Genomic DNA, 15,701 nt, shown 5'->3' on the forward strand with positions numbered 1-15,701 from the left:
GACAGCTGGGATAGGCTCCAGCACGCCCACGACCCTTGTGAGGATAAGCGGTAGAAAATGAATGAATGAATGAAAGGGTAGTGCTGCAAAAAACAGTTTGGGAACCACTGCCTTAAGTCATGTAGTATCTACGTATAGTGTTGCAACTTGAATGCCTCCTCACTGTGAAAAACAAGAAAATTTTGATAACTCAACTAGCCAAAATAAAAGTATGACAAGAGATACAACTTAGTGCAAAAACCTTTTACTCACTAGGATTTTAGAACATGACATCATATCTACATCTTTGGTCCTTTCTTCTGACGCCTGAAAGCATCTCGAGTTTCATTCAGCAAGTGACCTCAAGAGCATGAATCTGTGTATCTGGTTTGTTACAAACACATGTGAGTGTTTAAGGCATGGGGTGCTGCCAAAGGTTCCATTTTAAAAGAGGAATGTATGCAAACACTTGCATCATGGTTGATTGGACATTCATGTAATGGTTTTCTTCAGGATCCAAAAGCAGATTCAAACACAGTGAGTAAAAACAAACACGTACTGCGGATGAAGGCTATGTTTACAATGTAATTCATTACTCTGACCTGGATCAAAACAGAAAAAAACCCGCACACATTTGTTATGGTCCGTTTAGCATTACATTCACATTTGTTATCAGACTAAAAGCTACACAGTATAACAAATAAGTGGACTAAATATATCCATTATTTTATATTGTGCTATTTTCTTAAGCTCCATCCATCCATTTTCTATACCGCTTATCCTCACTAGGGTTGCAAGTATGCTGGAGCCTATCCCAGCTGACTTCAGGTGAGAGACGGCCAAAGCCACTGCAGAAAATGACATAATAATCTCGTCCATGTAAGGGCATAACCTATTTTACCAGGACATGTCCTCTCGTTTTTCAAAGTAATGGAATTTAAAAAATACAGTATTTGATTTACCTCAGTCAACATGCATAATTCCATGCTTAGGTTCTGCATTATTCGTCTCTGAATTGATCAATTCTAATCAGCATTACCGCTATCTTACTCACTGTTTGTGCTCACGGCGTTGATTGCATCCCCGTGGAACTTAGGAGTCACGCAAAAGTTGGGACACTCAAGTTCCTCAAATTTGAGGACACTGATCAAGGTCTGAACTTGGGGAGCAGGGCTTGATCTAGATATCAATTCATTGAAAAAAAATATTTTTTTATTATTGTGTTTTTATTTTTATTCATGTTATGCTATTTTATTCATGTAACATAAGGCCTCACTGCTGAGTTTGTTCGGAGAGCTCATCAGTAACCCACTCACGGTGAGGCATAATGAGCTGGATGGGCCTACGTGTGGAACAGCATACAGGTTCAGATGATTATCAAAAGCAGCCTTGCTGGGTGGCTGCATTCACTGCTTTGATCTGACATGGCCACAGTGAGATGATTGATGAGACAATGAGCTGGTGAGTTGTGTGTATGCCTGAATCAATGCTGTGTGTGTGTGCTTATGTGCACATGGATGATTGATCACCAATTCCTTAAAAATTGGCATTTTAACTCTTGTTTGCTAACTTGCCCACCTTTGGGCGGCTGCCTGGACAGAAGACATTTGGCGCCTCCTGCTGGCCCGCATGTGTTCATGTGTTAAGACTCCTTTCCTCAGGGAATATGAAGGGGGACATTGCGAAAATTACACCAAAAATTGGACACAGAGTTTCACACACATAATCACACAGTTCTGTTCAAAATATGAAAATTGTAAATAGTTCATGACTTGGTAATGGTTATGGAATAATGATAAAATATGACATTGTTATTCCAGTAAGGATAAATGAATGCTTTTGTTTTACATGACTTTCCAACATAGCATTCCACAAACAGTTTTAAATAAAGCAGGATGTCATACAAACAAAATAAAACTTCATCAAAAAAAACAAGTATTTCAAGTGAATTAAAAGTGCATCATATATTTATTAATTTGAACATCAGATCCCACCTCGTTTACAAGGCCAGCATGCTGTCCTTCAGCACCTCTGCATCACTGGTTTGGCTTCATTCATATAGTTGTAAATTCTGCGAGTGCATGAACTGAAGAAGTACGATCCCATTGTCCAGCTGTGCTTAAGAATGCCACTGAATGCCGAGGGTGCCTTGCTATTTGTCCCACATCGGATGTAAGGTCATCTGCCAAGGAAACAGAGAGCAGTGAGTGGGAGGAACCAAATGTAAAAAGACAAAATATGGATTAGGACACCTGCTTGGAATATTGCCGGCTACTCTGGCTTCCTCCAATATCCCCAAAACATACATGTTGGTGGCTCTAAAGTGTCTATAGGTATGAATGTGAGTGTGAACGGTTGTGTATCTGTGCCCTTTGTTTGACAGCCAAAGTCAGTTTACCCCAGACCTTAAAGAAGAAAAAGCAGTCTTGAAAATGGATAGATGGATATTTTTTTAGTATCAATAGTCATGTGCTAGTTGTGGCTTATGTAAGTCTATTTGTTAATTATTGCATAACAGCATTTTAACAAGAAATATTGATTTTTACTTTGGACTTTGAGGAACCTCAAATGTTGGCCACAGTTCAAAGACTGCTACAATTCAACCCTCGATAGTTTGTGCTCCCTGTGCTCATAGAAAACGTACTGCCTCCAAAAGTAAAAATCCAATATAGAATGAATCAGAATGACCCATTTTCATCAGAACTTCTGCAATTCATTCATTCATTTTCTTTCTCTTATACTCACGAGGGAGGTGCTGGAGCCTATCCCAGCTGTCTTTGGGCGAGAGGCAAGGTACACCCTGGACTGGTCACAGGGCACATATAGACAAAAAAAAAACACTCACATTCATACCATGGATGGACAAATTTTGAGTCGCCAATTAACCTAACATGTTTTTGGAATGTGGGAGGAAACTGGAGTACCCGCAAACTCCACACAGAGATGGCGGAGGGTGGAATCAAACTATCCTAGCTGTGTGGCCTGCACACTCACCACTCAACCGTTGTGCAGCCCCTTCTGCAATTTGCTCAATGTTTTAGGACTAAAGAAACAAATCTAAACATGCCTACTTTATAAATGGCTTTTTTGAGTACTTTCTTACCTTATAAGTGACACCACTCGTCCAGCCCAGCATTAAATGTTCTCACAATAATTCCATATGGATAAAGCCCTGGTAAAACAGTGTTTCTAATTAATTAATCAGTCACTTTTAGAATGTGGGGGCCTAATGTTTCTATTTGATGTGTGCTTCCCAGTGGTCATGAATGTCTGATTGAATTAAAAATATTGCATGGTTCTTTTCTATCAGTTTCATGAGTGGATCAAGTGACTGACCCTTTCATCACAGTGAAGAGTGAGACTATAATGAGAAAGAGGCTCTCTTATGCAAGTCTATACATGAACAGACCATCTGAACGACAGGTCGAACAACAGCCTGACCCTGATAAAATCATGTCAAAGGTCAATGGTTATATTTACCAGGGGTGATGAGGAGTAAATCAATACAAATGTGTGTGTGCTGGTTGGTTTCGGAGGGGTGGGTTTAAGCTGCAGGATATAAACCAAATCTCTTCTACCAGGGTGTGCATGCTTTGGAGAGAGACATCCAAGGCCTGAAGCCATGAAGAACTCTTTGCTGTTTTCACTACTGTTGGCGCTTGGATGTGTGCACATCCAGGGGATGCCAGTGAACCAGGATGCCATGGAGGCAGAGTCTTGTGATGATGCTTTGGTTATGGGTGCTGCCAGGGAAGCTCTCACGAAGATCAACCGTGACAGGCAGGAGGGCTACATCTTCAGCCTTCACCGCCTGTCCAATGCACACTCTTCTAAGCATGTAAGTCCCACTAGTGAACACTCCTAATAGACCTATAGCACCTTTTGTGTGTGTTTTCTTCTTGTGTAGTAATAAGAGTGGCTGTTTCAGGTTTCAGTGACAACACATTTGAGTAGTCCAGTAATCCCTTCCTGATAAATGAATTTCCGTCAAGTAGGATTTAGTATTTATGAATGGAATATTTTACAGCACAACATGTTTACAACCTTCTAAATATGTTTTTTGCATTACTCACATCCCAAGATGTGAACTAACACCACAACAGTTAACTTTACACTCGTATGACACAGCAAACATAATAAGTGAAAATAAGTCATTTAAGATATAAGTGTGGGGAGGGGAGGGTTCAGAGTTGAGTTTTAGCTTGGCATTGTTTTCAGCAATAATAGTTTGTTTTAGGGATTATTGTTCCTGTTGTGAAATAATACAAACGTGTGTGTCTCACCAAATAATACAGGAACATCACTGACACCAAATAACCAGTGTAGAATACAACATATCATAGCAATGTCGGAATGCCTTAAATGCTTAATTTAGGCACCGATATGCTTACAAGTTGCTTAATTTTGGATATTTTTGACTAATAATGGGTCGTTTTCAACCACAAAACACCAATTTATTAACTATTATATATATTATAGATATTTTTAAAAACCATAAAAAAATTCGAAGCACAAAGTACTTCTGAGGTTAATTTACTTGCTAATAAAAACAAGAAACATAGAGCAGTTCAGTTGTCATATCTGACACATTATTAAGGCAGCAGAGTCGATAGATGGGTTTAAAATGACCTTTAATGGTAAAACATAAGCTTTTGGAATTGAGTTTACCTGACAGACTGCCATTTTGGGAAGCCATATCCAGGTGATATGTCATATGACTGTCACATGACAATCACTCCAAAATGTTACTACTTTACTAAATAATACTAACAACTAAAAGACAGTAACATTCAAACAGCAATTTAAATTTTAACATGTGTGCAGTTAATAATCACTCATCAGCCTTCAATTCAAACAATTTGTGACCGGTTGAAGAAATACTATAAATGCATTGATTAATTGTGTGTGATGTGCGTTACAGGGAGAAACTGGTTTTGTGTTCTATCTAACCATGGATGTTGTGGAGACCAACTGCAGTGTCCTCAGCAAGAAGGACTGGAAGGACTGCGAGGCTCGACCCACACATGATACCCCTGTTAGTAGCAACACATACAGTACATAAATATATTTTATATCCATATGAGTTGAATGAAGGTGAAGGTGAATTGAAACAAAATGCTAGTTTTTTTTTGTAAACCAATATTTGTTGATAAATAAAATATCCAATAACACAATGAAAAATATAACAAACATATGACAATATATGCAATCTACTAATTTAATTTCTACTATGTTACTTTGCAATCAATTCACAAGGCTTCACTCTTCTGCAATCCATGTGTATGCGAGCAGCCCTGCCTCCACCCGCTGCCATTGTTCAATGGAACAAACGCGCCAAGGTGCGGAAGCCAATGCACAGACTAAAACCTCTTCCTGCCTGTTTGTAGGCAGGAGATGAGGCAAAATTATCCAGTTTATTTATTGTGTGATTAATCAATTAATTTATCATTTCATGCCTGGTGGCCACATACAGTTTTTATTCTCAACAATAAATCAATGTTTTAATCTTGCAAGATCTTGTGACCAACCCACCGATGAATACATTTTTGAATGATTCCTATGACATTTCTATACAGGTATATGGACAGTGCAAAGCAGCTATCTACATGAACAGGGTGCACAGGGTGGTGCGTCTCTACAAGTACAACTGTGTTATTAGACCAGGTAAAGGGTACTGATTCATTTAAATTTCGCACACTCTCTTTTTGTGCTTTTTGTCTGTGCTAGACACACACACCCAAATGTATATGTATAGTTAATATACTGTATAATTTGTCTTTATTTAGTACCTGCTGCAAGGGTGTCTAAAGTGTGCCCAGACTGCTCATCACATGTGAATTTTGATAACGCTGAGATTCAGAAGACTGTGACTAAATCTTTGGAGAAGTTCAACAAGGAGAATGGACTGACGAATCGCTTTTCTCTGTTGAAAATTGCCAGAGCGACTGCAGGGGTATGATCCACACTTACTTACTACATCAGGACTTCCTGTGCCTGTTTTTCATACTTTTACATTGTGCACAGACACGTGTGCAGAGAAACAAAACCAGTGATTCTTAACTTGTGGGTCGTGGATCTTTGCATCGGCCAATAAAACAATTATGTAATAGCCCGATGTCTAATGCACCTTGAGATCTTGTTTGTCTATTCGCTTGCTATGCCGCCCCACTTGCAAACAGGCCCTTTAAAAATAAGATTTGAGTGGGGTTGCCGTTTTTATTGAGTGCTGATGCTAGATCCTGCAGCCAAACCAGATGAGAACCACTGCAATTGACCATATATTTTACATACATTCAGTAAACTCTTATTGGGCTTACATTCTGAATAAAGTCAGGATGGATATAGAGTAACACATCCTAATAATGTGGATGATGTCTATATTCTAATTATGGAGGCAATATTTGAATATAGTTACCGAATTGAATGTCTGATTATTGGAGTACCCACTTCTTCTTTTTTTTTTATTTAGGTCTTTGTGATGGCCCTTCATTTTGCTATGCCTATTCATTTTTGTTCAGATGGCGATGGGAATGTATTATCATGTGGAGTACACCATCCAGGAGACAACCTGCAACAAAAGCACAGATGTAGGCCCCGATGACAAATGTCCATTCATGGAATGCGAGTTCACTGTGAGTCTTGACAAACTCCTTTCTATTAATGTCTAAATATTTTGATTTCCATGTGTGAAGTAAAACATAAGAAACATATTTCATCTCATGTCTTCTTCTTTCCCTTTAGCACAAAGGTTTCTGCAAGGCCTCCCACTTCCACACCCCCGTAAGTGATGGTGACATCAGTGTAGAGTGTGAGATCTATGAGCCTGAGGTAAGACCATTTCATTCTGTAAATGTAAATGGGTTCACTTACATTAAAAGTACTTTTATAACACCATCTCATTCACACAATTCACACAATCAATAATGCAGATGTGGGATTCCTTATTTATGAATCAAATATTTTTGTAGTTAGAACATAGAAAAGCTTTTTACGACCCTCTACATACTGTTTTGATCATTATTAGAGCCCTGTAGACATAAACTAACAACCCTATACTCACCTGTAAACACATATTACCCAATGTTACCCAATATAAGTCAAAGTCAACTTTATTGTCAAATATGCTACACATGCTCGACATACAGCATACACAAAATTTCAGTCCTCTCGGACCCCCGGTGCAGAAAGTAATAAATAATACATTTACAACGACTAAACTAAATTAAATAATTAACAGTATGAGCAGTATAAACAGACAGTATAAACAGACATGAACAGTGGTGTAGTCTGTGATTTTATTAGGCATTTTTATTAGGGATTGTTGTGCCTGCTGTTTGACTATTCAAACCTGTACTAAAAGTCTGTTGCAGAGATAAAGGCTAGTGCTTGTGTGTCTCACTTTAACTCATTAAGCCCCTTAGAAACATTTTGGAGTGGGTGTCATGTCACAGTCATGTGATTGTCCCAGGATATGGCTTCCTCAAAAGTGTTTGTGGTACCCAATTGCTAATGCTAGCTAATTTTCACCAAGCTTATTTTTTGCCATTAATGGTAATGTACAACCCATATCCCAAATTTTACAATTAAGCTGTTCTTGCTATATTTCCTGAATGAAATATGACATAACCAGCTGCAAAAATATTCCTGTGATGTGTACGTTAAATTGTCTTTTAGCCTTAAAATTGCCTTGACGTATTTGGTAATACAAAACATTTATGGTACCACACAACTCTCATTTGTGTTTTCCAGGCTGCTGACCGTGAAAAGAAATTGCACCTTTTGGGCGGAGAAACTGATCACAGTCACAATGACACACACCCACATAGCCACAATCATGATGAAGCACATGCTGCAGACGCAGCACACACTCACGACCACATCCATGACCACACCAAGACTCATGCTCACCATGATAAAAATGCTAAGCATGCTGGCGACAGTGACCACCACCACACACACGACCATCTTGATGGCAGTGCTCATCAGCACGCTCACGACCACTCCCACGACCACGGACATGGACATGACCATGTGCACACTCACCATGCCAAGGCACACGACCACAGCAATGACTCACCCAACCATCACCATGACTACAAACATGAATCAGGGGTTCACACTCATGAACATGATCATGAGCTTGCTCTTGACCATGACCACAAACACGCTCACTTGCATGAGCATGAGCACCACCATCATCACCATGATCATGACCACGAGACGACAGTACATCACCATCCAGAGGGAACTGTGAAGGTCTTGCCTGCCATGAAGCAACCGGTGCCTTCCGGCCTTCCTCCCGTTGACCTTGTCCCTACCTCACCTGCAAGTACGCCTGCAGGTGAGGTAGGAGTTGTCCTGCCTCTTATCCCAGATCCTCAGATCCCTGGTGAGATGCAACCAACTATTCAGGCCTTCCCAACGTCAGTTTCATCTAAGTGCGCAGCAGTGAAAAAAAGAGAAACCCTCGTGGAGGAACTATTTGACGAAGACCCCTTGTTCCAGCCAGTCGCCTAACATGGCAGATAGACACACACCAACAGAATTTCCTCACAGTGACAGAAAAAGATCTGTCTTTGACTCTCCAACAACAATGTCAGCAATCATGACGTTTTTGTGTGTTCTTATGTCACCTGATTCTTCTTGGTTGCATAATTTTATTACTTGATAGAAAACCATTGTTTGTCTAATGTTGATGTTAATGTCAAGTGAAGTGAAACCTGTTAAAGTCAACATCCCTAGAACTGGCGACTCACATCACCATTGCTTGCACATTCACAGTACTTGAGAATGGGTGCTAATAAAGATTTTTTTGGCAGACTTTCCTCCATTTGTGCATATTTTAGGTGTTTCTTAAGGTTTTATACGCAGTGAACTGTCAGGGGAGAGATGCAGGAAGTACTGTCAATGTTTCTGCAGCCCAGTCAACTTGTACAAATTGATCGTTCACAACATGTAGTATAACTCTTGAATATGCTTGTATGCTCACAGCTCTCTATTTTATTACATTTTCCTGGTTTCAGTTTCAAGTTTAGTTTGTACAATATAGATCTATAAATAGATATTATCAGTCCATCCATCCATTTTCTATACCGCTTATCCTCATTAGGGTCACAGGCTATGCTGGAGCCTATCCCAGCTGACTTTGGGGGAGAGGCTGGGTGCATATAGACAAACAATCATTCACACTCACATTCATACCTATACCTATCTGGGAATTCTGTCCCCTGGTGGACATGACAGAAAATAACTAGTGGGGAATCCCACCGATATAAACGAAACCTTCAAGATTAACCACTTTTAATGCCCAAGATAATTACCAAACTTGCTTATTTATTCACCTCACTCACAGAGCAATGAAGAACTTCATGTTGTGTTTCTTTTCTTCTTTTGCTGTGACTGTGAGGTCTGCTCTGAGGCGTTCAAGCACACATGTAACTGAGTATCAGGCAGTAACTGTTTTTCATTTTTATTCAAGCACCCGAACAATTGACGTGTGCCGGACTTTAGGAAACTAGCAAAAGAAACAGCGATATACGTGAGGGAGCAATAATCGATGCAACTTTATTGTTATATTGTTCATAAATAAGTTTATTGATAGAAATACTTATTAATACTTACTAAATACTTATTCAAATGAATAGGCTGCACGGTGTGGTTAACATGTTGGCCACACAGGCAGGAGATCTGGAAGACCTGGATTCGACTCTCCGCTTGGACGTCTCTATGTGATGCATGCATACTGGGTTAATTGACGATTCTAAATTGTCCATAGGTATGAATGTGAGTGTGAATGGTTGAGATTCGGACCCAGATATTCCAGATTGTGTGGCCAACATGCTCACCACTCGTCCACCATGTGGTCAAAATGGATAATCCAATATGTATTGGATTATCCAAACTGGGATCATTTCAACATTTGTTGCTGCTTGCCATGTGGCGTTCTATATCTTTGAATTGCAATGGTGCTTGTCTGTTAACAGCTCCTGTACCACTAAGTTGATACAAAAAGTGCAGGGGCTACATGCACAAAGGCAGTATAGCTAGAGTTTCAACATTTTGACAGATAAAAACACCAGGCTGCAGGAGTGTGAACTCTGACCCTGAGGTTTTGGTCCATAGAGCATCAGATAGTTCCTATTTACTCACCCTACAGGGAGGGAAAAGTCCAGAATCACCTATGCACCAGAAAAAACAGGTTTATGGGTCTTAAATAGGGTGTAGAGACCAAGGCAAAACAAGAAATGGTGATTTACCGTGAAAGACTGATGGTATAGTGATTTTCCTGTTTGTTTTGAAGATGAGCATGTATTTGTTGTTTGTGTATCTGGTTGTGCTGCCACATGGGGGCATAGCCGGAGCCAATTTCTCCGGCTGCAGTAGCCCAGAAGTTGTGCGTGTTGCAGAGGAGGCCTTGGATCAAATAAATAAGGATCGGGCTCAAGGATACATTCTGGGCTTCAACAGGCTGTATGATTTCTCACACACCCCTGAAAAGGTGAGCAGATAATCAATACTTCATCTGCACAATACTATTCAAATGTCAAGTGCATAATTTGGCAGGTGTTTTTGTGTGTATCCAGAACAAAGGGGAGTCTCTCTATAAGCTAAACATTGATGTCATTGAGACTAAATGCCACATCATAAGCAATAAACCATGGAAACAATGTGAAATTCGAAGACTTGGTTCTGTTCCTGTAAGTAAAACATGGCAATAAATGTTTACCTCATACAAAAATACATTTTTCTTTTCACCTTCAGACTGACTGAATATTTCCTTGCATTGCTTTCTTTCTGTAGGTATACGGGGAGTGTCAAGTATCTGTTTATGTTGACACAAAAGTCAGACTTCAAAGTTACTCCTGTGCACTTCGTGAAGGTATATCATCGGGTTTCTTTGCTCGTCATTTGTACATTCTGCTTCATTACACTATGTATTTATATTATGAGTAAGAAAGGCATTTAAGACATTAATAAAACTTATACTCTAGTCTTATTATTTATGTCTTACATGACCAGTGTAGAATACTACATATCATTGCACCATCTTTGAATACATCTTCTGAATGTCTTATATTGTTATCATAGTTCATTTAGCCATTTGTATGCTTGAATATGCTTAATTTAGGCAAAACACATAACATTTGTTTCATTATGCATGTTTTGGTGTCCGAGTGGTTAGCATACAGGCCACACAGTAAGGAGATCGGGAAGACCTGGGTTCGAATATCCACTTGGACATCATTGTGTGGAGTTTGCATGTTTTCCCCGTGCGTGTGTGGGTTTTCTCCAGGGACTCTGGTTTCCTCCCACATTCCAAAAACATGCTAGGTTAATTGGTGACTCCAAATTGTCCATAGGTATGAATGTGAGGGGGAATGTTTTTTGTCTATATGTGCCCTGTGATTGGCTGGCGACCAGTCCAGGGTGTGCCCCACCTCTCAACTAAAAACGGCTGGGATATGCTGCACTACCCCTGCGCCTAGTGAGGATAAGTGGCACAGAAAATGGATGAATGTTTTTGGTGCTGTTATTTGATTGTCTTTGACCCGTTCATATTTGTGTTTAGTTCCAGCCACTGAAGTCTTGGACATGTGTCCAGACTGCCCTATAGCAGAGAATGTGAATGAGCCAGTCATCAAGGACATAGCACAGCTCTCTCTGCTGAGGTTCAATGAAGAGCGCCACTATGCCCATTACTTCACATTGGAGAATATTACAAGAGCCAGTATACAGGTTGAAAAAGTCACTGAAGTCAAAATGTGTGTAGAATATGTAAAGTCTGAATTGTTTCAACATGTGGATTTCTCTTCATTAGTGGGTTGCGGGGCCATCCTACTTTGTTGAATTCACCATTGTACAGACGGTTTGCCTAAATAAAACAGAAGACAGTGACCTGGGAAACTGCCCACCAATGGACCTTCAGTTTGCCGTAAGTATAAACCAAAAGTCAGGCGTCCTAGTGTTTTATGTTTTACCACTCCTAGTGTTTGATTGTGTTTTTCATCATATTACATTAACATTTTATTATTTTAACAGTGATAACAATCGATGACAAAGCTCCTTTGGGGACTTTGGAAGCATTGGGATTAGTGATGTGTCATCAGCAATGCTTTGTATTGAAACAACAGAGTCAATTCCCTTCCAGCGACAGTTGGCTGAAATATTAAAACACAAAGCCAACGACATTCGGATCCTTTCATAGATTGAGTACAGTGGACAAGAAGTACAAAACAAATCAAGTATTGTGGTACGTACTAGGGATGAGCCAGATACACATTATTAATGATTGCATTTCTGCCAGATACGAGTATGAAACAAGTACATTTCGTCATTATCCATATTCGTGTTTAAAGAAAATGCTCATTTTCACACTCTGTGATTGGCCAGTCACACACAGCGACTGCCTCTCCTGAGACGGCTGCAACCACAGATGAGCTCAGCAGTGCCAATGGTGGCCACTCTATGGCCATCTAACTGGCCACCTAGACATTTCAAGTATCAATTTATTGCCACAACCAGTCCAGGGTGTACCCCGCCTCTCGCCCAAAGACAGCTGGGATAGGCTCCAGCATACCCATGACCCTAGTGAGGATAAGCGGTATAGAAAATGGATGGATGGAACTTATTGCCCTCTGTAAGTAATGGTCTCACCTTGGTCACTCCAATGAAAAATTTCTGGCTCGGCCACTGCTGCAGGACTGTCCAAGGGTGTGTAATTTTTAGATATTACACAAATTTTTTGGCAATCTGAACACATATTAATCTACAATGGATTGGTAATTTAATAGATGTGCGTACCCATAAAGTATGAAACATTACAGACATTAAATTAAGATTTTTGTTTTTTGTTGTATTTCTCCCAGCATCGAGGCTTCTGTTTGACCTCACACTTGGAGGATGTAGATGATGGTGGTTTCAGATTCAGTGGTGGGAAGGAATTCCAGAACAGGAAGATTGTAGATGTGAAGTGTGAGATCTTTGAACCTCAGGTAACGGTCCAGATCTATGCACATAATGACTTACAGTTATAATCAATCCAAAAGCTCTGTCTGATACTTTATCTTTCTTCCTCTGCAGTCAGCGGTTGGCCATCAGCACCACAACCAAACAAACTTACACCCCCATGAGCTAATGAACTCAACCATACCTGGTTCAAGTCAAGGTATCTCAACAGCGAGAGGCCTCCTGGGGTTTGTGATAGACCAGCCAGCATCTCCTAGGTCAGCCCCAGTGGCTAGCTTCTGCCCTGGCTCCCGTAGATATGATTTGGGTATAAGTAAACTCAAGCTCTAAATACAGTATATAATACAATTTGAGTGAGATGCTTTATTTAAATACTGTACAGATTTCCGAAAAAAAGCATTATCAAGCTGTTTTGTCACATCAAACACAAGGACAAAAGTTGTAGTGAGAAAAGTGAAGGTTTTAGAACCAGTTAGTCAACATTACAGTGATGACGTAATAAGTGGAAATCATTTTGATCCCCTGCTGATCTTGTGCGTTTACGCTCCTAAAAAGATGTGAACAGTGGTAGGTTTTCTTTAAAGAGGACTTATTATGCTTTTTCCACTTTTTTGACCTACGAATGTAGTCAGAATAGTCCAAAGTTTCAGATAATGACGTTTGCGCATTTGGGAATGAGCCCTGAAATAAGTTTTGGATGGCTCTGAACACTCTGTTTCAGATTTTCAGTTTTTTTATAAGTTCTGTGATGTCAATGCATTCCGGACTTCTATATATGAGCTGCAGATTGTCAGCACTCAGTAAACGCGGAGTTACAGATTTTGAAGTCCTCGGGAGCGCTTGGAAATGTGACCATTTGGGTCGGAAGCAGGCAATCCATGGAAATGCTGCACAAAGAGGTGCAGAATCTGTAAGATTTAGAATGCTTTACGTGTGGGTTATCATGTGTAGCTGTTGTATAGGAGTCCACAACTCAATACAACGGGCTGAAAATTAGCATAATAGGTCGCCTTTAACAGTGAGAAATAGAATATCAACAAAAAATCTGGAAAAAAACATTAAATAAAGGTTTCAAATGTATTTCTATTTCATTGAGTGAAATATGTATTTAATCTCTTCCTGGCCAGTAATAATTCTGACCTTCAACGACCAGTAATGTTCCCATGAAATACACAAATTAGTCATCCTTTTAGCAAGAAGCTTGGCAAGAAGAAACCACTTTTGGTAAGATCATTTGAAATCATAACAAATGCAAGTTAAGAGTCAACAGCAGTCGAGAACAACACAGCCCTCACTCTGGAGCACCAGGCAAGATCTCACCTCATGGGCTAAAATGATGGAAAAAACAGACGCACATCAAGAGCAAGTGAAGCTTGGAATGCTGAAGTAGGTTGGATTGTAACGTTTAATGTGCGATTCCAATCCTGCCTCGCGCACTGCCGCTTCTTTGTAATGTGTATTATTTGTCTGAATATTGACACAGCGGCAGCAGTCTGACCTGCCATTCAATGTAATAATAATGTAATAATGTTAGTTATTAATATTAGTTATTAATATTACACAATTTGTAGATTATAATAAAATATATTATAATAAATACTGACTCCGGTTTCCTCCCACATTCTTAAAACATGCATGTTAGGTTAATTGCCCAAGGGTATGAATGTGAGTGTGAATGGTTGTTTGTCTATATGTGCCCTGCGATTGGCTGGCGACCAGTCCAGGGTGTACCCCGCCTCTCGCCCAAAGTCAGCTGGGATAGGCTCCAGCATACCTCCTGCAACCCGAATGATGATAAGCGGCATAATGGATAATAAATACTGTAATACATAGAGCATATAATACATAGAACTTATGTAGCTCGGTCTAAAATGAAATTTTCTTATTTGATCTTTATTCTTATGTATTTGTGTATGTTGTTTTTCTTTATGATAAAATGGTACAACAAAGGATGCTCCCATCAAAATTTTTCATAATATTTTATCAAATCCATTTGAATTGCTTTGTGTGTACAATATCTAAATGATCAAACCATGTTTAATCCTGATCTGATCGAGGTGACTAAAATTCATTTAAGCTTTGCAGCCCCTTTTGGCCTTGTGAATTCATTAGAGAGGCTGGTTGGCAGCGTGATTAGCTGACAGACCAAATCTGTGGCTGACAAGTAAGGGAACCATGGGCAGGAGTCACTTCCTTTATTGCCTTCTCTGAAGGGATAATGCATTTGATAATCACTTCTGTTACTCTCAGAAGCAAAAGGCCATAACTCCATGGACTGATTGTTCACTGATTGTCTCGTCTGGCAAGGACTGAGTGGCTGCATTACTGAAAATAAAACATATGCTACCTTTGAGCATTACGTTACAAAAGAGGAGGACCACAGTTCAAATGACAATGATCCATCAAGCCATCCATTTCCTAGCACTTATCCTGCTCAAGGTCGCAGAGGGAGCTGGCACCTAGCACTGCGCTGACTTTGGGCCAAAGCCCAACTACACCCTGGACTGATCATCAGTCAATCACAGGGCAAATGCAGAGACAGACAACCTACAGTCACATTCACAGCATCACCGAGTGAGGACTGAACGCACTGTGTCTGTAAGTCAGGCACGTCAACTACTAGACCATCGGCATTGCCTTATACCAAGGATTAGCTTAGGAAAGCTTGACCATCACCAACAGGCTGAAAGGGAAAAGAACACCGGAGCAGAGACTATAACAGACTGGATCAAGAAACCATGTGATACTGAGTATTC

At 40.0% G+C, this 15,701-nt stretch overlaps 2 protein-coding genes across 2 annotated transcripts; both read left to right on the forward strand.

Annotated features, from left to right (window-relative positions):
• The first annotated feature begins 3,579 nt into the window (after positions 1-3,579).
• On the forward strand, positions 3,580-8,799 carry fetub (fetuin B). Its single transcript, XM_058073267.1, has 7 exons — positions 3,580-3,817; positions 4,901-5,014; positions 5,556-5,643; positions 5,766-5,932; positions 6,498-6,611; positions 6,721-6,807; positions 7,729-8,799. Exons 1-7 carry the CDS (start codon positions 3,602-3,604, stop codon positions 8,494-8,496), a joined length of 1,554 nt encoding a protein of 517 aa, XP_057929250.1. The 5' UTR covers positions 3,580-3,601; the 3' UTR covers positions 8,497-8,799.
• A 1,341-nt stretch (positions 8,800-10,140) lies between these two features.
• LOC131129574 (fetuin-B-like) lies at positions 10,141-14,341 on the forward strand. The gene is made up of 7 exons (XM_058073268.1): positions 10,141-10,477; positions 10,563-10,676; positions 10,780-10,858; positions 11,549-11,715; positions 11,798-11,911; positions 12,846-12,971; positions 13,060-14,341. The coding sequence occupies exons 1-7, from the start codon at positions 10,280-10,282 to the stop codon at positions 13,273-13,275; spliced, it is 1,014 nt and encodes a 337-aa protein (XP_057929251.1). The 5' UTR covers positions 10,141-10,279; the 3' UTR covers positions 13,276-14,341.
• The last annotated feature ends 1,360 nt before the right edge of the window (positions 14,342-15,701 follow it).

The sequence above is a fragment of the Doryrhamphus excisus genome, chromosome 5 (assembly GCF_030265055.1).
Source record: "Doryrhamphus excisus isolate RoL2022-K1 chromosome 5, RoL_Dexc_1.0, whole genome shotgun sequence".
Classification (NCBI taxonomy): domain Eukaryota; kingdom Metazoa; phylum Chordata; class Actinopteri; order Syngnathiformes; family Syngnathidae; genus Doryrhamphus; species Doryrhamphus excisus.